Source organism: Periophthalmus magnuspinnatus, chromosome 9 (genome assembly GCF_009829125.3).
Source record: "Periophthalmus magnuspinnatus isolate fPerMag1 chromosome 9, fPerMag1.2.pri, whole genome shotgun sequence".
NCBI lineage: Eukaryota > Metazoa > Chordata > Actinopteri > Gobiiformes > Gobiidae > Periophthalmus > Periophthalmus magnuspinnatus.
In genome coordinates this window covers 32,437,454-32,463,530 of record NC_047134.1, presented here as the reverse complement: position 1 = coordinate 32,463,530, position 26,077 = coordinate 32,437,454, and the positions used below count along the sequence as shown (strand labels likewise).

Below are 26,077 nucleotides of genomic sequence, written 5' to 3'. Positions count from 1 at the left end.
TAATCAGAGGTGGGTAGTGCTCAGTTACATTTACTTGAAAAACTTCTTAAAGAAATTCTTTTTCTCAGAGTACTTTAGTTTTCCAACCAGAGTAATACTTTAACTGACTCTTAAAAGTTTTGGCTATTTTTCTTCTCAAGTCTACAAGAGGATTATGTTGACAATATTAAATGATTTGAAAATTGCTTGCTCCACTCCTTTAGATATGATTTAGTTAATTTCATTTTTGTGTCTATCCTTTACCAGACTTTGTTGTCTCTTACTCAAATAGTACTTTCCTCCAAATACTTTCTTACTCTTAAGTCATTTCTTGGACCACTAATTCATACTTCTTGGATAATATTATTTTGAAGTAACGTTACTCTTACAAGTAAAATTTTTTGGCTACTCTACCCACCTCTACTTATAACTATGAGAAATGCTTAGATTGAAATGATTGTTTTTATATAAATGAAATCAAAAGACAAGCAGACAGAAGTGTTAACAGGAAAAGGCATTTATTTGCATCAAAATGGTCCATTAAAAACTCTAAAACTCTTAAACAAAAATTAACTCTTTATACAATATAGACTGGATTTCACACATTCAAACGCTCCTCCAGTGCTCGGATTAAAGTGCATAATGTCGGCCATGTTTAGCCCCTCATTCTTCAAAGTATAAATGTTACAGTGAACATGAACATCTCCAAAATAAAAATATAAGTTTCTTTTATGAGGTTTGTGAAATAATAACTCTTCAACCTGTGATGTACATTACTGAGTTAAGACATTTATACTTGTGTAAAATGAAAAGGCTGAATACAAACAGAACACATCAGTTTAACATAAAAAAATTGAACGCAGGCAGGTTTCTTTTTTTTTTCGGATTGGTCAAAATTTGAAAATGATCAAAACTCCAGATTTTTAAGCAAAATTTTGTCCTAGTATCATGAATTAACACCTTAAGCCCAAATTGTATCAACCTTAGCAACTGTTGTACCTGCGCCCATTTTTATACATTTTCAAAAGATTTTTCCTAGTTATGGCCAAAATCAAATCTATATAGGAAATTTAAACCAAAACCTGATCAGAAACCTCGCTTGCCTTTGTGAAATCATAACTCCTTTTACCCTTCAAAAACAAATTAGTGTTACAACATCAGCAGCAAAACATTTTATTTAAGGCCTATTTCTGACCTCGTACAGAGATCCTACCCTTTTCAGTCAACGTGCGGCTTCCCTTCTAGACATTAAAAATCAAATAAATACAGATGTATAGCAAAGAAGTTATCCACACGTACATTCGCTCATAAGGTAAAGAGGGAGAGAAGTTTTCAAACTCACAAATGTGCAAATTACTTCTCCATGTTTGGATATCAATCTTACACAGAAGCAAGGGAAAAGGACATTTGGCTAAAGATTACATTCACTGCTGGACAAGTTGCTTTTGAAAAAAAGGGTACGTTTTTAATTTGGCTAAACTGACATTCTCCACATTATATATTCCGACGGGCACCTTTATTAGCAAGAAGAGCGATTTGGTCCCTTAATATTTCCATTCAACATTCATTCACCTTTATAGCATCTCCATCTAGTAAAATATATAAATAGCAGCCGCGGAAAGTTCAGTTTCCACAAAAACCTGAGCTCACAGAGTCCATAGTACATAATGCTTCCTTCTTATGATCTGTAATGCTACATTAAAACAAGGTAGATGCCGCTTAGTAGATCGTTAAGAGTAAAGGAAAAATATGCAATAGATTTGAATTCCCATTAAAAATAAAATTGGTCAGGTCCAGTGATGATAAAATGCCTGTCAAAGATATGTTTTCACATTAGAGGCTGAATTGAGAATTCTAGATGTGAAATTTGAAATGCATTTTTGAAGTTATTCTTGATCAAATTATACCAAATTTCACAGAACTGACCAATTTCCCTTAGAAATGGCTGGGAAGTAGCAGTGTGGAATAAGTTCAGTTTACTACATTCAACTACATTTTTTTGTTCACTTGCTGTCGTGGCTTAACTGCTAAAGAATCAGACACGCCCACCACCACCAGTAAAAGTGGGACCAAAATGGCGGCATCTACCTTCTCATCCGATCCTTCGTTTCTCTCCAACATTCACAGAATGATTTGAACTCCACTTGAACCTCAGAAGTGTCTCTGGATTGTAGGATGTGTTAGATTTCAGTTTGTATCTTTAGTGGGATAATCTCAGCGTGACGTGACCCCGAGCTGAGTCTTGATGTTCTCGTACACCACGTAACTGATACTGACAGCGGGGATGACTTTGAGGAAGTTGGGGGCGAGTCCACGGTACAAACCCGTGGGTCCTTCGCTCTGTAGGATCTGCCTGAACAGACCAGACATGGAGACGCGGCTGTCGCCATCACATACCGCTGGAGGAGAGGGGAGAGACAAGGTTAGGGTTATCCAGGCTGATCCAAAGCAAAGAAATTTGAGAGTTTGAGACAAAACATATAAAACAATAATTAATTATTTAATTAAATGTACTGACACATTGATTCAAATTTCTTTCTCTGGCAACATTAAAATTTTAATGTAGAAAGATACAAAAGGTATATGTTTAAGTGCAATCCTCACCTTGTGCTTGCATGCGAGTCCGGACCAGAGCTAGGGGGTAGGAGGCCAGCTGTCCACAGGTGGAGGAGACTGTCCCACAGGCCAGGAGCAGCACCACGCCTGGGTCTGAAGAGTTAGTGCTGTAGTGCTGCAGGTAGTGGTTCTTTAGAGTCTGAAAAAAGAAAAAGGTCATTAAACATTTGAATTAAAATTAAGTACAGTAGTGTTAATGTAGGATGTATGGTGCTGTAGTTTCTAACCTCGTAGATGGCCAGGTCAATGCCTGCGTATGGGATGATGCCCAACATGTTTGGGACGTAGCCTTTGTAGAACGCAGAGAGCCCTTCTTTTCTGAGAATCTGTTTGGCGCAGTCTGAGATCCCCGAGTATTGCCCGGTTTTACGCAGAGCTAGACGTGTCTTCAGCACCTATGGACAACAATCAACCCCAATTTAGAAAGACTAAACATTACAATATTGAAGTTTATATTTTTGGCATTTTAGAAGCATTAGTCAATGGGTTTCAGAGAGATTCAAAATTAGAATAGTTCAAAACAAAATATTACATCTTTTGAATGGTATAATATTCTTAAAATGGCAGCTGTAAACAAGAAACTGAAACCCATGAATATCATACATCAAAATGTTATGACAAGAAGGTAAGCTACAGCCCTAGCAATACACACCTCCATTGGGTAAATGGTACTCTGTGCAATCACTCCAGCCATAGAACCAGCCACGAACCGCTCCAAGATGCTCAGAGTCTCCTTCTCGCTGCCAATCAACCGTTTAATCTGAAAAGATTCAAATAAATTTTAAAAAATGTGGACATTTGCAGAAAAAAGAGAAAACTTTAAAAGATAAATGTGTTTTGTACCTGTTCATAGGCCATAAACTTGAGGGCTGACTCGGGGGCGATCTTGAGCACGTTGACACCATTGCCCCTCCACAGAGCGCGTGTGCCCCCTTCCCGGATCATCTGGGTTAGACCACTCATTATGCACATGTTATTGGTCCTGGATCCATATACCTGAAATGCAAGAACAATTCAATGTTATTTCTATAACAAATTTAAAATAGAACTTAAGCTGCCATAAGTGCTTCACATAAACAAAAAGATATACATAAAATACAACAACACTGCAAGAACAATGAATTAGACCCTCAAGGTTTTTTTGTCTGCACATGCCATTTTTAATAGCTACACCTTAATTAGCCTTATAATACATCAACTAATAAAGTAGTAGAGAATTTGAAGGTAATGGCTTTCTTCGAAGTCAGTCATTTTCTAAAGAAACCGCTCATTTATGGAGTCACTGATAACACAGAATGTTTATCTCATTGCCGCTCTTCCTCAGAAACTGGTTGGAGATTAGTCCAAGTTGTACAGTAATTGCTCCACTAGTCCAGATAACTGATTATACAACTTAATGCTACCAAGAACTGCTAGACTAAAACAAGAACAGGAAGAGCGGAACATTGTGTTACTTGCAGAGGACAAAGCATAATAAACATTGAAATGGCCTTTGAAGTTAATAATGCAATTGCTGCTTTGTTAAATTAAAATCTCATGTAGACAGTCATTAATAAAAACTTATACAAAAAAGCTGATTACAATGAAAGTTAGTTTTTAAATCATTCCAATAAGGGTATATAGTTACGGTATACGTGATTTTCAAATAAGGATATAAAGTGAAATTAGAACGATTACAATGTAAGTTTTTGTTTTTAAAATCAGCTTTTTGCCATTTTTTATTCATGAACTTGACATTCCATTTAGAGACACTGCTGGAAAAACCTGACTAAAAACAAAAAACATGCATAGTAATCTTTAAACTGAACCGCAAGTGCAGAAAATGTAACTTTATCATTATTTTAGAGTGGATTTCCATTTGGTATGAATCCAACTAAGAAATTTACAAGAGCATTTTAGATTTTTTTTTTGGTGGATAGTCATTATAGTGTTCAAATATTGTCACTGGGATATTGATTTTAAAATAAGATGTGTCACAATCCCCCACAAGTATTGTAGCCAGTCAATGCCATTTATCATGCCACCCTAGACTGGAACACCAAGGGCTTTTACAACCCTAAACTGGTTCATTGGGCAATAGTGTGGTGACCTTTAGACTCCATAAAATATAAATTACAACACAAGTAAAGGGCATTAGTCCAATTGGTGACGCGCTACAAGTTCACCGACACAAATCGTACTGGCATTGACGTGGTTCGTAAAGGTGTGGGCTCGACTCAAACTGCGTGATTGGTCGATTCCAGAGTCCGAACTATGGCCTGGTTGGAAAGGGGTGGAGGAATTATAAACACTTATGGTAATCAATAAAACTCGTGTTAAGCAATGGGTTCAGAGATTAGAGGGGCACTTGAATTTATGACAGGGATCAAATGAGGCATTGGATTTATTGAGTAATTTGGAGCAAATTTTAATAATTTGGGACAGACCGTAACAATGAGGCTTTACCAATATGATTTTTTTTTATTTATTATATTTACACTATTAATAGTGTAATAACATTTAATAAAAAAATGCATTAAAATAAGTAGTTTTTATTATAACAAATAAAAGACAATTTTGTTCTGCCCTCCTATAAAAGTTTCATTAGCTGCGATTATGTGGTAGACACATTGTCCTCTGCAGAGAACTGCATGTCCTGTCCTAAACAGGTTTGGTAGCCAATACAAATCTAACCCTGTAGTTTAGACTTCAAACAAGGGTGTTCTGATATGAGATTTTGCATTTTCGATTTCAGTCTTTCAAATATTTATGCCTTTGCCAAGAAGGTCTGGACAAGTTTGGAAAAGTATTTGGCCATTGGGCAATGGACTGCTCTCTCTAAAATGGAAGACTGGATATGTCAGCTCAGGGTTTGAGATTAACAAACTGTTTGACCACGTGAGGTCAAAGACAAAAGGTTGCGGTGGTGACAACCCCAAAGTCACATGATGATGTCACTTTGTACACATTTAGTTCAGTGCAACGGTGTCCCATTGCAAACTTTGGACGTCAGATGCCCGTTTCAAAACTTTAGAAAGGCATTACCTGTCAATTGCACTAATTATTTACTTGATTGATAGTACCCAACCCTAGTTTCTCACTTACCTAAAGGAAAATGTTCTGCATTTTATTGTCAAATAATGAATATTGTGTAATTTAGGAGAGATTTCACCCTTGGGGACAGCATGGTTATGGTTGGATACGAGCAGAAGATGTGATACAGTCAAATTAGAAACTTTTTATTTGATCAGATTTGAAGAATTTCATGTCTATTCCTAACATATGTTATGTTGTGTTTCATTAAACAGTGAAATGTTATTATTGTGCTTCAATTCTCAAAACAAGTGCTACTGCAGCTGTTCTCTCTAAATGTTCTAGTAATAACATTCTGCACCAGATTTACCTGCATCATGACTTTGAGGCGATCCAAAGGTGCGGTGCACGTCCTGGACACTACTCCGGCTCCACCTCCGGCCACCAGGTGTCTCCACCACATGCCTGTCTGCTTCTCCTCCAGCGTGAACTCATCAGGCACCAGCAAGTTATCGCCCACATCAAAGATCTGAAAAAAAAAAGAAGTACAAATCTGTAAAACTGCGCATACAAAAAACAAAATCATCCCGTTCTTTAAATGGGACATAAGTTGAGATAAATTTTACACACTTGACTTGGACATCCCAGTTCAAAACATGGTGGCACCTAAAACAGTATGTACAAAATGCCCATCCTTTCCAGTCTTACATAAATCAACTGACTTTAAGGGCAAAAGATAAAACTTTACTCCACTGGCCTAATTATCAGAGGGTACATCCAGTATTCTAGCTGGGGCCCAGGTTATTTCGGTCGGGATCGCGGTGTGTCTTGGCACCCGTGACGACAGTTATCCAACGTGAATGAGCTCAGGTTTAAATAGCCTCTCCGTCTGACCCACCTGCTACTATTTTACATAATGGTCTAGACCTAATCCCCTCACACGTCAATGAGGGATCAGATGGGTTTGGTGACTTCTAATGAGTTTGTGACCAGTTGAATGGTTCTGACCAATAGTTAAACATTGTTGATTAACCACTGTTTTAATGGGAAAGATTAGTGGTAAAAATTGTAAAGGTAGAATTCCACATAATTGTGCTGAAGTCCTCACCGTGGAGTGCTTCCAGTAGAGGATGATCTCAGGGATGTTGTCGGCTTTCTCCACCGTCACTGCACAGTTGCTCCAGTCTTTGCTGCTAATCGTGATCAGGCCATTCTTGTCCATGCTGAGGAAACAAACAAAACAACCCTTAGTCACTGTCCGGTGAAGATCAGGTCATTTAAATAAAATTCTTCTTTACCTTGCTAGTGCTTTTTCTGCTTGTTGTAAAGAAATGTGGACGCCAAGGTCACGGAGGGACTGTACAAACTCTTTAGGGTCGACATAACCTAGAAGCAAGAGAACATTTCTTAAATACATTTGTTTCAATTTCAAGGACAACCAGTTCCAGGTCCCTGACTTTGGACCCACTTTAGACCTTTTCAGTCCTGGTTTTGCTGCATCTTTGCTTAAAAGCTTCTACAGTCTTCATTAAAAACAGTTTCCAGTGGTCCAAAATTATACCTCAAATTTCCTTATAAACTCATTGCGGTGGATTGAGATATTTAAAAGTCCAAGTACTTATCACAACTTTCAGAGACCAGAGCTCTGTGAGTTTTGCCATCACTGTAAAGTTAACAACAAAATCTAGCATGCCAACTGCACTTCCTGATTCAGACAACAGAAACAAAAAACAAAACTATTTCAATTTAGAACTTAGTCTCATTTTCGCTTTGATCCAACTTAAGTTTTATTCCCGATTTAGATTTGTATAAGAGTCGTACTCTTAGAAACAAGTGTACACCATTAATGAGTGGATAGATAACATTAGCAAGTGGGTCAACAATTAGCTGCTACATTCTACTAGCCTCTTTACCTTTAGGGGTTTAAGCTAAATGCCCAGAGGCAGCTACCTCGTTAGCATTCCTGTGTTAGCATCTATACCTGCATTTTTCTTGTCGAAGCTCTTCACCACTAGTTTTAGGTCTTTCTCGTAGTCTTGGAGATAATGAACAAACTCCTCGAAGTCCAGTTGGCCATCTGCGCTGCCCTCCTCCGCTTGGACAGATTTCTGTAGACAAGATGAAATAATTACAACATGTCCCAAATTTTATATAAATGGTGAAGCGAGTAATAAGAAGTGGGTTGTACAACTAATACTTTTACCACTAGTGCAATTATTAGTCAACAAGAGCAACAATTTAAAATAGACCATTTGAAGCAAAAAAAAAAAAAAATCCCAACTTGTTTGAAAAATGTCCAAATATTTGCATAAGTATACTGACCAAAAACATTGAGGTCAACACGATATCTTTAACTGCAAATGATTGCTTAATTTAAAATTATTATTTTTTTATTTTTTTTTAACCATTTTTACTATAATTCTATTGCTTGGTCGACGTAAGTGGGATAGGCAAGCTATTCAAAACTCTGACACCTGGCATTTTCACACTGTACAACATTTACCAACCACACGCACAGTATGCCCTTCAAGCTCAAAATAACTCCTAAAGTGTTCTTCTGTCTGCAACCTGAGTAGGCTTCCCCCATAAACTCCAAACATTTACAATGCCCCCCCTCCCCCAAAATCTTGGCGCAAGAGGTCTGCCCTGGGAATTGAACCCCCAGGTCACAAGTCCAGGATCAAGGATCTGGTGTCAGCAGGACTAGACTTGACTGGATTGAACTAAACTCATTGCACCATTAGTCATTCAGGAAATCTAAAGGAGGTCACAGAGGGACACTGGCTTCTTTAAAATTAAAACCTTTTGGGGGAAGAAAATCTATTTTAAAATGAAGACGGTGCACATTTAAATCCCAACCAGGATCTTTAACAGTTGAGAAAAGAAACGAGAACTGCTGAACCAATACAAGAATCTAGGGCTTGATATGTACAAAGTACTTTTTGGCCATTTCCTTCCTGGTGTTGATTAATAATGATGTCAATTTGATTTTTGTCTTATTAAAAACTAATACATGGCTTCAAATTTATCCTTAACCTACAAATTTTTCATCTTTTTACTAGTGAAATATTCATTCCAAAGTATGAACTCTGAACTACATGCCTTTATTGATGGATTAACAAGACTGAAGATGATCACTGATGAATAGTATTGATTTTATATCACTTTAATTAAAATTATATTAATTGCACAGCTCAACAAGAATCCCATGCATTTCAGATTATGCACTGGGGGAGTCTTTGCAGTTTGATGTGTGAAAATTGGCAACTTGCAGTCTCAAGTCTTTGAATGCTGCAGCCCTATTTTGTGCATAAATTGTGTAACAGTGTAAATGAAGGTGTGGGCCCCTCCAGCCTCTCACTGACAGTTTTCACATGTATTATCTAAAGGGCAAATGATTCCTAAGGGTGAGAACAGGGACTGGTTTAGTGAGCCACAGCAGCTCACAGAAGTGTGAAGACTCAAGATTAGACAGACTGCCAGTAGTCAGGCTTTGGGTCATTTATTATCTGAAAAACCCTAAATTCTCTTGAATCTTAATTTTGTCATGGCCAAGATTTTTTATTGGAATTTTCCAAACTTGAAGTGGCTAACAATTCTGAAAAAAAGCTTTACTGCTGCGGTGCTATTATAGAGTTCATTATCACAGCTTGATAAGCAATGCCGAAATAAATGATTGTTACAAAAGCTGACATAATATTCACATGTCCTGCAAAATCATAGTATCATCATAACTTCAGACAAGCAGTTACTGAAAACAGCCCAGACTACAATATGTCCCTTGGTTGTATAAACCCCCAAACTGGAGCATTTGTGCCTGTAGAGTGTAAGAAAACACTCAGAGCTGGTGTCTGGACATCAAACAGTTGTAAATTGAGCCTGATGCCCCAACACCACTGTACTATGGATTACAAGAGACTAACCCTCCTGTGACCCCATTTAATCAATTTCTCCAAAAAGTTATAACTTTACAAAATTAAAGAGGTTAAATTAATAGTAGATGTCCAAACAAAGATTTAAGATTTTAAATTAAATACAAGCAAAATGGAGGTATTGGATTAGAGCTGATTTTTTCTTAGAAATATTAGCATTTTCTTTCCTCCAATTTAGTAGCAGTTTGACATTTTTGGTTATTCAAATTGTGATTTCATCAAGAACTGGATTGATCTTTTAGCCCTGGTTTGGGATTGAGAAGCCTCTGAATCAACACAGTCAGTACATTGTACAAGACTTGAAAAAGGACACCCCCGACTTGTGCACTCCAAGAAAAGCAGAAAATTCCACTGACTTAATCCATACTTTCTAGATTTACATGCATTTAACAATCAAAAATCATCAGTGGAAAGCAATTTCCAATAACACAGCCAATATTTCATACATGCAATTATAAAAAGTTTAGTTTGTTTTTTTTTAACCCAAGACAATGTAAGAAAAGTTGGAAAAAGCAACAACTTAATATTTATGCATAAAAAGTTACTTCAAATTTGAAGTATTTCTGTGGCAACTGATTCAAACCAATAGTAAATGCCCTTGATTAAATTAGATTGTTACACTGTGTACACTTTGTAAGGCTTTTGCAGCTAAAATGTTATGCTTTCGATTTATAAATTAGGACAATATATTTAGATTTATTTTCCTACATGCAAATTCCCCTTCTGATTTTGTGCACTGATAAAACCCAACAGTATCACACACTGCGGTTTTTTTTTTTTTAAACAGGTCTAGTAAGTTTCACACTTGGGCATTATTCACATGATCTATCATCAATCTAATGTGCAATGCAAATTTGTGGGAAATTTCTAGCCGGTCTTGGAGAGCTGATGCAATAGTGTAAAAACCCTACAGGCGAAAGCAGGAAAAAAAATTTACGCAATCCATTAGCTTTTTTGCTAATAAATGGATAGCGTGCTTCCATTTTTCAGGCATGCTTTTTTGGGCAGTAAACAGATAATAATGTAATCATTTTTGAAATTATTACAGAATGAAACTATAAGTGGGTATTGTGTGCATTCATTCATAACGTGGAATGTTCTCGCAGACAGCGCGCCATCGTGAAAAAGAAATAAAATACAACCTTTTCCATTCAATCGTTAAGAACAAACTACTTTAGAAGATCATGGTTTGTAATTGTAATATCTAAATATCTTTCGCCGGTAGAAACTGTCGATATAATATAACTTTTCTTATAGTTTCACGCGCGTGGCCTACTCGTAAAGGCTCCAAAAAGCCGGTGCTAACCATGCTAAAAATGCTAATCCCCAGATCACCGGAATGCGTGGCTTAAAACGCGGTCAAACTAATTGGCTTTGTGAAAGTCGGTAATCAGACTAGCCTACAGGACGCGTTTTGACTTGTGTAGAGGGATAAGGTTAAAAATCAAGAATAATTTTCGTACCTTTCTCCATTTTTGGTAAGTAGAAAATTCTTGGGAGGGCAGGAACACGCTAAGTTTGTTGAAGAGCGACTTGAGCTCCGAAGGCAGTCCGTTTGACTCGAAATACTCCACTTCCACCTGGTCAGCGTTGGACACGGGCACGTAAAGGCACAGGCCGAGCATAGCTGGTTGCAATAAACTTAAAATAAACTACAATAAATAAATAAATACCGCCGGCGATGCACGACGTTCCCCTCTCATGGGTTAATACTGAAATGCCGGTAAGGAACAGCCCGGCTGCTAAAGAATGTGCCGATGTCCCACCCCTTTACCGGAATTTGGAGACGTCATTGGTTGTCTCAGAGAAGTTGTGATGTCATTTTACTACGGACCAATCAGAGGTGAATGTCATTGACGCAGAGTGTGGCAAGTCCCGCCTTCTCCTCGTGCGCCTTGTGACTCGCAAAAATCCAGGCATTTCGCTCCTTGGCAGCGCTGCACCAATTTTCGGATTTCGCGCTCGTATTTTTTGCAAAAAGTTTGGATAGTTACTCAAATTTTGTTCCTAGACGTAAGATTAACAATGTTGGGGCCGGCAGTAACTATTGTCAAAAGATGCAGAATTATGTCAGCATATTTACGAAATGCCTAGGATTTAGTGATCTTGTAGAAAGCGCCTGCCAGGCTCTGGACCAATCAGAAAGCTCTTTTCGGGGGTTACTAAAAAGTAACCAATGACAGCGCCCTTTACTTTTAAAATCCGTGTAATATTAAAAGACTGCAAAACATAAAATTTTTAAGTTTGTGCAGGCGAAAAAATGTAAAATGAAACAAGCCTATGTGAAAATAGTTTAATATTAAATGTAATGCAATGTTAAAATTAGCATTAACATTGTAAAAAAAACAAAAACTTACACAACAGTAACAACTAAAAAAAACCCATTGCGTCTATAACTGAACTGTCTCTTATGGTATTATTTATCTATCTATCACATATGATGAGGTTTAAAAATGTCAACTCACGAGAAGAGTGCTTTGCCAACAAGACCAGTGCCAATGTAAATATAGATACTGGCAATGCCCCTCCATTCTCTGGCATCTCATTTGTGCAACTGGTTTTAAAGTTCATTTTGGCAGAACAAAACTAGATCGGACTCTGGGTTCTCATTTGACCCTGGTCTTATCAGACTCTGACTCCTCATTTGACCCTGGTCTTATGATGACTGTAAAGATCAACACATTTTTAGAAAGATCAGTTCATTATATAATAGTTATGTGAGGGGTGAGAAGAGGAGTTTGTATATTTAGTAGGCTACATAGACAAACAAGAATCAGTATTTATGTTTGGTTAGCCTCTATTACCTCCAGCATTGTAGGACTAGAGCCTAAACCGTGACTGAAAATTGGGGTACATTAAATGCATGTACATAACAGTTAATCCTGGTTTGTTCCTAGTTTTGAACTGTCTTAAAACTGGTTTGCCTCGAAACTTTTAGTCTGGCTTTAGTCCTGGTTTAGTCCTCATGTAATCCTGGTTTACCCCTGGTGTAGTCCTGGTTTGGACGAAGTTTAGTCCTGGTTTAGTCTTGGTTTTGAACGGGTTTACTGGTTTCCTCTGGTTTAGCACACTTTGTTTTGTTTAGTTCTGATTTAACATGGGTTTGTACCAGTTTAGTCCTGATTTAGTCCTGTTGTGCTGGTAAGGTCCTGGCATGGTCCTGGTGTGGTCCTGATGTAGTCCTAGTTTAGGATGGGTTTAGAATAGGTTTACATGGTTTCTTCTAGTTTGTCCTGGTTGAGACCATGTTTAGCTTAGGTTTAGTCTTGGTTTAGACTTATCTTGCCCTGGTTTAGTCGTTCTTTTGTGTAGTCCTGATTCAGTACAGCATGATATTGAAATTTATCCTGGCTAAATTTGAGCTAGGATAAGACAAGTGTCGGTTTCTGTTGTGTTGTATGAAGAACAGGCGCAGAGGCATGGGAATCGTTCTATAGATCTTGATTGTCACTTACAGCAATACAATTGGGTTAAAGGCACGTCCATCAAAATTAAAAGCAGAGGCAAGTGAGTACTGTCCTACGCAGTTTTTAAAGCAGGGTCTAGTGCAGAGTCTAACAGGGTGAGATTGTACCATGTGTTACAGAGTGAGGGTTACACATTAAGAAATTTAAAGCAAAGTCGAACAAGGTGAGTGTTTTATAGCCCTCCCAGAGTGGGGTCACACATTTCTGAGAGGAGAGGGGCTATGGAGGGGCTTTACTAAAATGACCAGAACAGAGCTGTTACATTTGTGTATTGTCCACACAAGATAGACACACACATGACAAAATGGATATATTGCAGTTTCTTCTCAATTCTTTTTTTATCCTGCAAAAAGTATTTGAAGACATAGAATTATGCAACCTATTGCATTTTCTATGACATTTTATAGCATTGTTTATCAGTAATATAGCTGTTTTTCAAATATGAGGCAGTGTAGGTGTGCCCATAAAGTTTACGTAACAGTAGTTTACAGTTAACAGGATTTGTGTCAGTCAGAAGGTGTTATGTAAAGTGAATTGTATCCAAAACAAGAAAGACGTCCGCCGCTCTGTGCCTAAGAAGTTTGATTTCAGAAAATATGCCATCTGATGTGTGCTAGGAGTGTGTGTGTTGTTCATTTATTCAAATGTTTCCAGGATTTTAGTAAAAGCACAACTATAATGGGAATTGCAATGAATCATTGTTTTATTGATAGACCAGTTAAAGTCAGATTGTTAAAGGTTCTGTCATGGTCAAGCTAAGTCCTGGTTTAGATCTGGTTTAGGTCTAGTTTAGCCCATATTTAATACGAGTGTATTTCCAGATTGTCCCTCTTTAGACCAGTTTTTGCCCTGGTATAGTCGTAATGTAATCTAATTTGAAACAATCCTCATTTAGACCTGATTTAGTCCTGGTTTAGTCCTGGTTCAGCCTTGGTTTAGCCCTGTTTTAGTTCAGAATTAGTTCTGGTTCAGACTTGATTTAGTCCAGATTTGGTTTACTTCTTATTCAGTCCTGGTTTAGGCTTGGTTAGACTGATTTACCTAACCTTATTTATAGAGACAGTTTTTTGTGGGTTTTTTGTGTTTTTTTGTGTGTTTTTTTTTTTGTTTTTATGGCCCATGCTGATACCAGTTGTTTAGACTCCAGAGAAACCCATGGCCAATCATCTCTGCCGATATAGATCCGGTTTTGATAATTTTTTCTATTCATGGTACTACAAACTCATCCACAGCTCTTTTTCCCCACAAACCTTTAATAGAGCTTTATAGTCATGCTTTGTAGCCTACAGTTATCTTTTGGCACTGAAGTGTTCAGCTTTATGTGTACTCTTTAGACAGAAGGTCTGCCAAACAAAAGTGCAAATATCAGGCCAGTATATCAGGCCATCTTTATTTATACAAATATCGGGCCAATATCGGGCCAATATATCAGGCCATATTTAATTATGTAGTCATGGTTTGATTTATTCCTGTTGTAGTCCTGATTTAGTCATGCTTTAATCCTAATTCAGATTTGGTTTAATCCTGGTTTAGTCATGATTAAGATGTGATTATTCCTGGTTTAGACTGTATTTAGTCCTGGTCCAAACTTGATTTAGTCCTGGTCCAAACTTGATTTAGTCCTGGTTCAGTTCTGGTTTGCACCTGATTTAGACCAGGATTTAGTCCAAGTTGTTATTCCTCTTGACCACAACCTCAAAGTTTCCATAGCTCCAACATAATGGATTATTTTCAACAGTAATTAATCATATTTTATTTATAGACAGCAACAGTTAAAGAGTGAATGTTTTTTGGCTTGAGCATAAAGATACAAACCAATGTCTTTTGTGTGTAAAAGTTCCATTTCAATCAATGTGCACCATGCCGACATTTTCCACTGAGAAACTCTTAGAAAATTCTAATAACCCATTCCAAGGTCCAGTAAGATCAGGCTTTATTGCCCCCATAGGAAAACCTGTGCTCTGCTTTTGACCCATCCTTCAATGTCACTTGGGTAAAAGCGCTGAACCACATCTGAACCAGGAGTTTGGACAAAAGGACTACTTGGAATTGGCCTACACGACAACAATTATTCATTCTATTGATGTGGGAAATGACCATGTGAAAAACAGAACATTTAAAGGTCCTGATGCACGTGAGCTTTCAGTCATGTTAAGATGCAGTTACCTATAATGCAAGTTTAAGATAAGTTTAATGCAATACTGCGGAACATTCCAGGCACAGCAATAACATCTCCTTGCAGGTGGTGGACTCTTAACCAGAAATGTTACATAGGGCACCTTTAAAAATATTGATTCAGTGAACAGTCAGTTACAGGGATATATTCACTATCACAATGTCGTAACCTTATCGGCTGTGGTCTAAACCAGTCTGTACTGGTTTAAATATAACATGAATCATCATGTTGATGTTTAGTGGACCCTCATGTCCAGGACAACCCAGTGTTCTATTGATTATTATGGAGTCCTGAGGCAAAGGGACACAAACCTGATGAGAAATACTGGTTTAGTCTTGATGTAGTCCTGGTTTTGTCCTGGTGTAATCCAGGTTTAGAACAGGTTTAGAATTTATTCTGGTTAAAACTTGGTTTAGACTTATTCAGGTTTTGACTCCACTTTACTTTGGTTTAGTCTTAGGTCTTGTTTTATATAATAATAATAATAATAATAATAATAATAATAATAATAATAATAATAATAATAATAATAATAATAATAATAATAATAATAATAATAATAATAATAATAATACGGTGGCAAACCGTCCGACGCCTCAGGAGGGGGAAGCAGTGCTTCACCAACACTGTTTACAGTGCGGGTGGAGAGCTGCTGACCTCGACTGGGGATGTTGTCGGGCGGTGGAAGGAATACTTTGAGGATCTCCTCAATCCCACTGTCACGTCTCCCGAGCAGGAAGCAGAAACTGGGGACCCGGAGGCGGACTCGTCCATCACCCTGGCTGAAGTCACCGAGGTGGTTAGCAAGCTCCTCGGTGGCAAGGCTCCGGGGGTGGACGAGATCCGTCCTGAGTACCTCAAGTCTCTGGATGTTGTGGGGCTGTCTTGGCTGACACATCTCTGCAATGCATGGTGGTCGGGGACAATGCCACTGGATTGGCAGACCGGGGTGGTGGTCCCTCTGTATAAGAAGGGGGACCAGAGGGTGTGTTCCAATTACAGGGGAATCACACTCCTCAGCCTTCCCGGTAAGGTCTATTCCAGGGTATTGGAGAGGAGAATCCGACCGATAGTCGAACCTCGGATTCAGGAGGAGCAGTGTGGTTTTCGTCCTGGTCGTGGAACACTGGACCAGCTCTATACTCTTCATCGGGTCCTCGAGGGCTCATGGGAGTATGCCCAACCAGTCCACATGTGTTTTGTGGATCTGGAGAAGGCATTCGACCGTGTCCCTCGTGGTGTCCTTTGGGGGGTGCTCCGGGAGTATGGGGTCCGGGGCTCTTTGCTAAGGGCTGTCCGGTCCCTGTATGACCGGAGCAGGAGCTGTGTTCATTGCCGGCAGTAAGTCAGACCTGTTCCCAGTGCATGTTGGACTCCGCCAGGGCTGTCCTTTGTCACCGGTTCTGTTCATTATATTTATGGACAGAATTTCTAGGCGCAGCCAGGGGCCGGAGGGGGCCTGGTTTGGGAACCACAGGATTTCATCTCTGCTGTTTGCGGATGATGTTGTCCTGATGGCTTCTTCGAGCCAGGACCTGCAGCACTGGGGCGGTTTGCAGCCGAGTGTGAAGCAGCTGGGATGAGAATCAGCTCCTCCAAATCCGAGGCCATGGTTCTCGACCGGAAAAAGGTGGTTTGCTCTCTCCGGGTGGGTGGTGAGTCTCTGCCTCAAGTGGAGGAGTTCAAGTATCTCGGGGTCTTGTTCACGAGTGAGGGAAGGATGGAGCGGGAGATTGACAGGCGGATCGGTGCAGCGTCTGCAGTGATGCAGTCGCTGTATCGGTCCGTTGTGGTGAAGAAGGAGCTGAGCCCAAAGGCGAAGCTCTCGATTTACTGGTCAATCTATGTTCCTACCCTCACCTATGGTCATGAGCTCTGGGTAATGACTGAAAGGACAAGGTCGCGGATACAAGCGGCTGAAATGGGTTTCCTCCGCAAGGTGTCCGGGCGCACCCTTAGGGATAGGGTGAGGAGCTCGGTCACATGGGAGGAGCTCGGAGTAGAGCCGCTGCTCCTACACGTCGAGAGGAACCAGTTGAGGTGGCTCGGGCATCTGCTCAGGATGCCTCCTGGACGCCTCCCTAGGGAGGTGTTCTGGGCATGTCCCACCGGGAGGAGGCCCCGGGGAAGACCCAGGACACGCTGGAGGGACTATGTCTCTTGGCTGGCCTGGGAACGCCTTGGGGTCCCACCGGAGGAGCTGGAGGACGTGTCCGGGGTGAGGGAAGTCTGGGAGTCCCTGCTTAGACTGCTGCCCCGCGACCCGGCCCCGGATAAGCGGAAGAAAATGTATGGATGGAATAATAATAATAATAATAATAATAATAATAATAATAATAATTATTATTATTATTATTATTATTATTATTATTATTATTATTATCTGTCCCTTTAAAGCATTTAAAATTACTATCAAATACCCTTTAGCTGCACAAAGTGCAGCAGCTATCCTGTGCAGCTTATACCTGTCTCTCACTATACTATATTATCACACACATTATTGTGCTCTCATAGTTATAACAAATCTAACAGCACCTGAGGAACAACTTCATTTGCGTTTCGCTGGCCTCAGAACTTGTGCATGTTGGCAAAATTTTGCATATTAATTTGCTCATAGGAGTAAAATTGCACTGCGTCTTCTTTAGCATCTCAACTAGAAATGACATCCTAAATGTATATATCTTCCATTTATTCAATCACAGGTGTTTTTGTTGGTCAGAAAAGCTTGAAATACATGCATTCTGACTGTGAGCGGGCTTGCTTCACCACAGAACAGACCTGTAACTTCACCTGGTGGCTGCAGCTGCTTGTCTCTACACAGATAGATGTATCTGGTGTAAGAGGGCCCATGAGTCGTTGTACGTTTTCTTAATTCTTTTCTTTTTGTCCACCATCTGATAAAAGGGAATTATCAGTCTCTTGGACATGTAAAACAGACAGAGAGTATATCAGACAGAGGCCAAAATGACCTAATGTCAGCTTCACAAAGAACCAGCCATTTGTCTGTGCTCCAAAGAGTTCACAAACATTTTGAAGTGGGCCTCATTTTAGTCAGGCATTTTAGGGAAAAAAACATTCCAGGCAAAATGTCTCCATGGAGACGAGGGGACCCTCCACCAGAAAATTGACTTAGTGCACCTTTAATATTAATTAAAAGTAAGACTTCTCGACTTCCGCTTCCGCCTAATGGAGTGAGCAGAACGCCTGTGGCAGCTCCGCTTTATTTTCATCGATATTAACCCCCCCCGGACCAGACGAAGCTTCAATAACACTACAACATGTTAACTATGTTGACGGGGATATGACTACTAAAAAAGGCACTCGCAAATATACGCAGAAGACTATTCAGACAACGTCGGCTCCCTCAGCTAGCATATCGGCGGAGGTTAGCAATATGGCGGACACTGCACAGGTGGCGGAGCAAAGGGTGGAGGATTCCTCCCTCACGGTACGAATCTTGCAAAGCGAACTGAAAACTCTCCGTGAGGGTATATCGGCTGACTTGATAATACAAGTGGAGAATATGAAAAAGGAACTTCAGAAAGAAATTGCCCAACTCCGCTGTGAATCCAAAGCCGAGACAGCAGCGCTTAGAGCCGAACTGTCCCAACAAATACAGACGCTGAGCGACACACACACAGAGACCCGACATACTCAGCGCGAGATGGAAAAATCACTCAATGACAACAGTGATAAGATGACTGCAATGGAGAAATCATACGAAACACTTTCGAAAGAGTACAAAAAAGTGTGGGAGAAATGCCTGGACCTTGAGAACCGGAGCCGCAGACAAAATCTACGGTTTGTGGGAGTCGCGGAGGGCGCTGAGGGTGGTGATGTCAGCCGCTTTCTGGCGCATCTCTTGCAGCAGGTCCTGGGAGCAGATAACTTTGAATCTCCTCCACTCATTGACCGCGCACACAGGACTGGTGCCCCGCAGAACAGGCGGGATGGCCGTCCCCGTGCGCTACTCGCCCGTATGCACTACTACGCTGATAAAGAAAAAATACTACGACTCTCCAGAGAGAAAGGTGGACTTTCATATAACGGCGCTCCATTGTACATCTTTCCAGACATCTCCCCAGAAGTGAGTCGACTCCGAGCATCATTCAACCAAGTTAAGGCCAAATTACGCGCGGTAGGAGTTCCGTACAGCTTATACTATCCAGCGAGGCTGACGATAAAGGTGAAGGGATCTACACACGTATTTACCGAGCCACGGGAAGCGCAGAAGTTTATTCAAAGCATTGCATCTGCAGCCGACAGCGTTGAGGACATCTGAAAGAAGTGGACCATGCTGAGGACCGGGAGCTGAGCATAACGGGGAAAAAAAACCTCCAAAAAAAAACCGACTGCTGTTTAAGAGATAAGGCCTGACACCTTTATTTTATTTGTCTTTGCAAAAGTTTCTTTTACCACAACTGTTCTGCACCATTTTAATTGTTCTTAAAAGGTACGAATATTTACGTATTTACGTATTTGTTTTTATTTTATTTTATTTACTATTTTTTAAGCTATTTACATGCTGACAGGCCAAATTTATTTATTTTTATTTATTTTTACTCATTTATTCTAGTACCATAATGTTTACTTAAATGGATAGTCCTCAATTGTAGCGAGTACCGTTATACATATTCTTGAATTAGCCCCCTGAATACTCCAGTGGTGGGCTTGGTCTGGGAAAGGGGGGAGGGATGTAGAAAACATCCAGAAAATTTATATTTTATTTCTCTCCCAAAAAGCGGAGTTTAGCAAGAAGTCAAGACTTAGTTTCCTCTAAGACCTCTATTTTGTTTTTGTCTTTTTTCTGTTCCTGCACCGGATGCAGTTTGTATGTCTTTCATTTGGGGAAAGGCAGAGAGGGTTATGCGGGTTCTGTTTTATTTTATTTTTATTTTATTTTTTTTATTTATTTTATTTATTTATTTATTATTTTTTTTTCCTCTCCTTTTTATTCCCCGGGGGCGGGGGAGCAGGATTTCAGGATAATTTTTGATGATCACTAACTATGGCAAGAAATACAGTAAAGTTTATCTCTTGGAACTGTAAAGGTCTAAATGGAGCGGTGAAGCGGGGCAATATTTTTTCCCATCTTGAAAAACTTGATACAGATATTGGGTTTCTTCAGGAGACACATCTCAAAGATAAAGACCATAACAGATTACGTAGGAAATGGATAGGGCAGATCTATCACTCCCATTTTAATGCCAAAAGCAGGGGAACCGCTATAATTATTAAAAAGTCAATACCATTTATTGAAGATAAAATAATATCAGACAGTAGAGGCAGATATGTTATTGTGACAGGGAGGCTTTATAATAACCCAATTACGCTGATAAGCATATATGCTCCTAATGTTGATGATTACAACTTTATGATGTCTTTCTTTTCAGCAATACCTAATATGAACACACACAAGCTTATCATTGGTGGGGACTTCAACCTGGTACTTGATCCACAGCTGGATAGGTCCTCGAAGAGAGCAGCAATCCTGTCAAAAACAGCAAAAGCTATTCATACCTTTATGGATACCTACAAGGTAGTAGATCCCTGGAGATCATTGTTTCCTGATAAAAGTGAATACTCTTTTTTTTCACCAGTTCATCACTCCTTTTCGAGGATTGATTTCTTCCTAATTGATCAGGGCCTACTGTCTAAAGTTCAACGCTGTGAATATAAAACAATAATTTTGTCAGACCATAGTCCAGTATTATTACAAATTGCAATTGGGCAAAATACAAATAGAATGTGGAGATTTAACAACTCTCTGTTATTAGATCAGTTAAGCAAGAAAGAAATTGAGAAACACTTTCATCTCTTTCGAGCCACCAACGACGCCCCAGATATAACAAGATGCACTTTATGGGAGACTCAAAAAGCCTACTTACGCGGTCAGCTAATTTCGTTGAGCAGTTTTAATAACAAAAAGAGAAGAGAAAAAGAATCCACTATTATCTGCAAAATCAAAGAGATAGATCGCCTATATGAGACCTCCCCCTCATCTGACCTGTATAATAAAAGGCAATGTCTCCAGACTGAACTTAATTTACTATATACCTCTGAAACAACCAAGCTTTTAACACAGTTAAGACATAAATACTATGAACATGGTGAGAGGGTGGGTAGACTCCTAGCATCCCAAATTAAAGAACAACAGGCGTCAAGATCAATTATCGAAGTCAGGACTGGTTTGAGACAGATCACAACTGACCCTAAAGAGATTAATGACATGTTTAAACAATACTATAGCAAACTGTATACGTCTGAATCAAAGGGGGACTCTAAACTAGTTAACAACTTCTTTGAAAATCTCAGTATTCCTCAAGTTAGTGACGACCACAGAGCCATGCTGGAAAAATCTATAACATTAGGAGAGATAAAAGAAGCAATACTTAAAATGCAAAACTCGAAGGCCCCTGGTCCTGATGGATATACTGTTGAGTTCTATAAAACATTTAAAGACCAGATCTCCCCAATGCTGTTGGAAGTGTTTAACGAGGCTCTGATCAGAGGTTTGCTGCCTCCATCATTCTATGAAGCCAGTATATCACTCATACACAAATCTGGCAAAGACCCTTTAGAACCCAGTTCATATAGACCAATAAGTTTGTTAAACGTCGATTATAAAATCTTAGCCAAGATCCTGGCTACACGCCTAGAGAATATACTTCCGACTGTCATATCTCAGGATCAGACGGGCTTCATAAAAGACAGACATCTGTTTTTTAATATTAGGAGATTACTAAATATAATTTACACCCAAGAAAACAAAAATGGTCAGGAATTGCTGCTCTCTTTGGACGCGGAGAAGGCTTTTGATAGGGTCGAATGGGACTACCTTTTCTCTGCCCTGTCGAAGTTTGGATTTGGCCCTACTTTTGTATCTTTGGTCAAGTTGCTGTATGTACACCCGAAAGCATCCATACGAACTAATGACGTTTATTCATCCTACTTTCCTTTAGGCCGATCAACAAGACAAGGTTGCCCACTGTCCCCTCTGTTATTTGCTTTAGCAATTGAACCCCTGGCCATAGCATTAAAAACAAATGTGGGATATTCTGGCATCATCAGAGGAGAAATGGAACATAAAGTATCTTTGTATGCCGACGATCTGTTGTTATATGTATCGAATTCCGAACGCTCCCTACCAATTATAATGTCAGTACTGAAGGACTTTGGGATAGTATCGGGATATAAAATAAATTTTTCTAAAAGTACCCTTTTTTTAATCAAGAATGTATCTAAACAGCCCTGCCCCCCTCTTAATGCATATCCCTTTACAGTTTCAGATAAATTTAAATACTTGGGAATTAATGTGACACAAGAGTTCTCTGGTCTCTTTAAACAAAATTTTGTAGCGCTGTATGAACAAACGAAACAGAACTTGGACAAATGGATGAGTCTTCCAGTCTCTTTGGCAGGGAGGATTAATATTGTAAGGATGAATATTTTACCAAAATTTTTATTCTTATTCCAATGCATACCTTACTTCATTACCAAATCATTTTTTTCCAAATTAGATAGTTTGATCTCGCAATTTATTTGGAATAAAAAGACCCCCCGGATTAAGAAAGCATTTTTACAAAGACCCAGGGAACTTGGGGGGATGGGATTGCCCCGCTTCAGATTTTACTACTGGTCATGTAATATACGATCTATGTCCTTTTGGTGTAATGCTGGGGAGGCTGACTGGGTTGAAATTGAAGAAAACAGCGCTCGCCCAACTTCACTGCGAGCACTTATTTATGCTTCTTTAAAAGCGGCTATTCCCAAATTTAAGAATCTTATCGTTTCCCACTCAGTTAAAATCTTGCATCAAATTAGAAAACACTTTAAATGGAAAGAGATTTCCACAATGGCACCAATAACATATAATCATGAGTTTATTCCAGCACTTTCGGAAATCTCTTTCAATCAATGGACAACCATGGGAATAAATTCTTTGCGAGATTTATTTATCCAAAAAACATTTGCCACCTTTGATCAACTCTGTGGAAAATATAAGATAGAAAAGAGAGACTTTTTCAAATATTTGCAGATTCGCAGTTTTGTAAAATCAGCGTTCTCATCCTTCCCCTGTCAGCCTCCTGAGTATGAACTTAATACTGTACTTTTGAAAGATCCTCTGAAAAAAGGCTCAATCTCCAGAATTTGTAACGGATTGTTGGACTTGGAAGATATGCCTACGCTAGATCATCTCAAGGACGCTTGGGAACAGGACATTGGAGTGGGCATAACTGACAATCAGTGGACTAAAGCCCAGGACAACGTCCACTCTTCTTCGATTTGTGCCCGTCATGGTCTACTACAATTTAAAGTTTTACATAGACTACATCTGTCAAAGGTGCGACTTTCCAAAGTGTTTCCTGGAGTGGACACAACTTGTGAGCGCTGTGGGCAGGGCCAAGCCTCACTGGCTCATACTTTTTGGAGTTGTCCAGAAATGTCCCTCTATTGGACAAAAATATTCCGCATGATGTCTGACGTTTGCCAACTTCAGTTAGATCCTGACCCTGTGCTGGCATTGTTTGGTGTATCCTCAGCTGGTGCAAATCTCCGGAATGAACAAAAAACATTTGTCAAATTTGTGACATTATTGGCTAGGAGACTTATTCTGTTGAACTGGAAACAAAAAAACCCTCCAGCCTATACTAATCTGTTGTATGATATATTGAAACATGTCCAGCTAGAAAAAATTAAATTTGAACTTAGAGGGAAAGTGGACACTTTCCACCTGACATGGGATGGGTTTCTGGAGTACTGTGATAGACAGGATAGACAGGTGAATATGCAGGTATAGAATATGCTACCTGAACCCCGCCCCCTCCCCTGTTTTTATTTTATTATTTTATTATTTTTATTAATTATTTTACTTATTTAATTTTACATTTGTTGTCTCTTTTTATGTATTTACTTTGTACATTGCTTTTGTTTTACATTTGTTTTAAAGAAAAACTCAAATAAAAAGAACTGGAAAAAAAAAAAAAAAAAAAAGTAAGACTTCTCTACTTGATACAAATCCTATCCCCATTTAAAGAAAGTACCAAAACAACACCTGCTCTTTTATCCTCCTTTCTGACCCTTCCTGTGGTCATGTGTTAAGTCCAGGCTATGATCCAAGACCAGTTCTACAGCAACGACTAGACCCAGGACCTAACTAGGCCACGGAGAGGAGCCATGACCTTAAAAGGGATAGAGAAGAGGAGCTGGGACAGTCTGGGTCAGCTGATGGAGGTATAACACTCACTGTACACCCCCCCTAGTGGTGGAGCAGGGTAGCACAATCATAATATCCTCTGCAAATAAATGTCCCCATGTCTCTAAGTTAAGGGTTTTATTCTGTGTGAAAGCTGCTGTTTCATTTTTATGCAGCTGAAACCAGAGACAGTCTTCCATGTGAGTTTAATGTCTTTGTTATTCTGTAAAGCACTTTGAATTACTTTGTGTACGAATTGTGCTACACAAATAAACTTACCTTGCCTACATATTTGTCTTGCTGAAAATTGACATAATTCGAATTTCACCAAATTTAAGCTAGTAAAAAAAATAAAATAACAAATTAAGCTTAGATATTAATAACTACTTCTGTATAGTTTGTCAAAATCTTATTACATACATGATTGGAAAACTACTTCAAGGGTACTACAATCACTACAACTATTACTTTAATTACGAATTCTTCAAAACCAATTCATCAATATTCATTCCCATTCAAAGTGGGAAGTTGTGTGAAGTGTCTTGCCCGTGGGCACAACGACAACAGTAGTATGCTTGACATGACGTGTAATATTTTTGGGAAATGTAGTACTATTTGTATATAAATCTAGTAATGTTTCAGTGTACATTAAGCTAAGTAGTAACAGAAGTAACAGTAAGGATAATTTTGAAGATTATTATTATTATATTTTTTTATATTTTATGTCAGATACCATCCCCGACACAGGGTCCAGGTTTACAACAGTCTTGGATTCCTCTGGTGGACTTAAACCTGGTCATTCATTCACTGGGCTCAAAACAAACGTCATCACTGCGTCACTAGCTCGGTATTTGTCAGATAATTGAGATCATTTGATGGTCCGAAGGAGAGCGGCAGCCATCACAACATGTTTTTACAAAAGAAAGGTGCATTTTTACGATAAGGAAAAGGTTTACAATCGGTAAACCTGTACATTTATCAACAGGGAAGATATGGACAAGTTGAAAACAGTCCAACTGGTGTGTAGTAGTAGTAGTAGTAGTAGTAGTATTAGTAGTAGTAGTAGTAGTAGCAGTTCTAGTAATTGTTACTGTTCTTAAAAAAGTTATGGATAGTCAGTAGTCAGGATTTGTTAACCACGACTGAACCAGGACTAAAACAAGAATCACTAGACTAAACTAGAACCTAACCAGGACTAAACCAGGACTAGACAATACTTACTAACAATATCAAGATTACTTTAGGACTATATCGGAACTGAGCCAAGTCTAAAGAACACTCATTAAACCAAGAAAAAACAGCCAGCCAAACAGAACTAATGATCCAGGACTCAACCAGGACTCAATCTGGACTCAATCTGGACTAAATTCCGTAATAAAATATGAACCAGGATAAAAAAAAGAATTTCCACTGCTTAAATTAATCTTTTTTTGGTCCTCTTCTAGTCCTGGTCTAGTCCACGCCTGGTCTAGTTCTGGTTTAGTCCTGGTCAAGTCCTTGTTTAGTCCAGATCTAGTCCTAGTTTAGTTTAGATTTGGAGTGTGTGGAAAGTGAATTCAGCCTAATTCAAAAATAACTAAGCCAGGTCTAAATCAGGACTAACCTAAAACTAACCCGGATTGAAACCAGACTAAACTAAGACTAAAGACCCGAAACCTCCCAAAAACCCAATCCAAGTTCGCTTTAACTTTTACAAAGG

The 26,077-nt window shown here is 39.1% G+C and overlaps 1 protein-coding gene across 1 annotated transcript; it reads right to left on the bottom strand.

Moving 5' to 3' along the window:
- Positions 1 to 482: 482 nt before the first annotated feature.
- slc25a25a (solute carrier family 25 member 25a) lies at positions 483 to 11,283 on the bottom strand. The gene is made up of 10 exons (XM_033972303.2): positions 11,003 to 11,283; positions 7,589 to 7,715; positions 6,906 to 6,993; positions 6,716 to 6,830; positions 5,978 to 6,136; positions 3,439 to 3,591; positions 3,248 to 3,355; positions 2,823 to 2,990; positions 2,584 to 2,734; positions 483 to 2,378 (listed from the first exon to the last, which is right to left on the bottom strand). Exons 1-10 carry the CDS (start codon positions 11,162 to 11,164, stop codon positions 2,194 to 2,196), a joined length of 1,416 nt encoding a protein of 471 aa, XP_033828194.1. The 5' UTR covers positions 11,165 to 11,283; the 3' UTR covers positions 483 to 2,193.
- Positions 11,284 to 26,077: the final 14,794 nt, after the last annotated feature.

What these genes read in the sequence shown, in the direction of transcription:
- slc25a25a (XM_033972303.2), bottom strand. Translation starts at nt 11,164, where the DNA reads ATGCTCGGCCTGTGCCTTTACGTGCCCGTGTCCAACGCTGACCAGGTG. An exon ending in AGTTTATGGCCTATGAACAG is followed by an intron (nt 3,356 to 3,438) that starts GTACAAAACACA and finishes GAATCTTTTCAG; the next exon opens with ATTAAACGGTTGATTGGCAG. An exon ending in GTACCATTTACCCAATGGAG is followed by an intron (nt 2,991 to 3,247) that starts GTGTGTATTGCT and finishes TGTTGTCCATAG; the next exon opens with GTGCTGAAGACACGTCTAGC.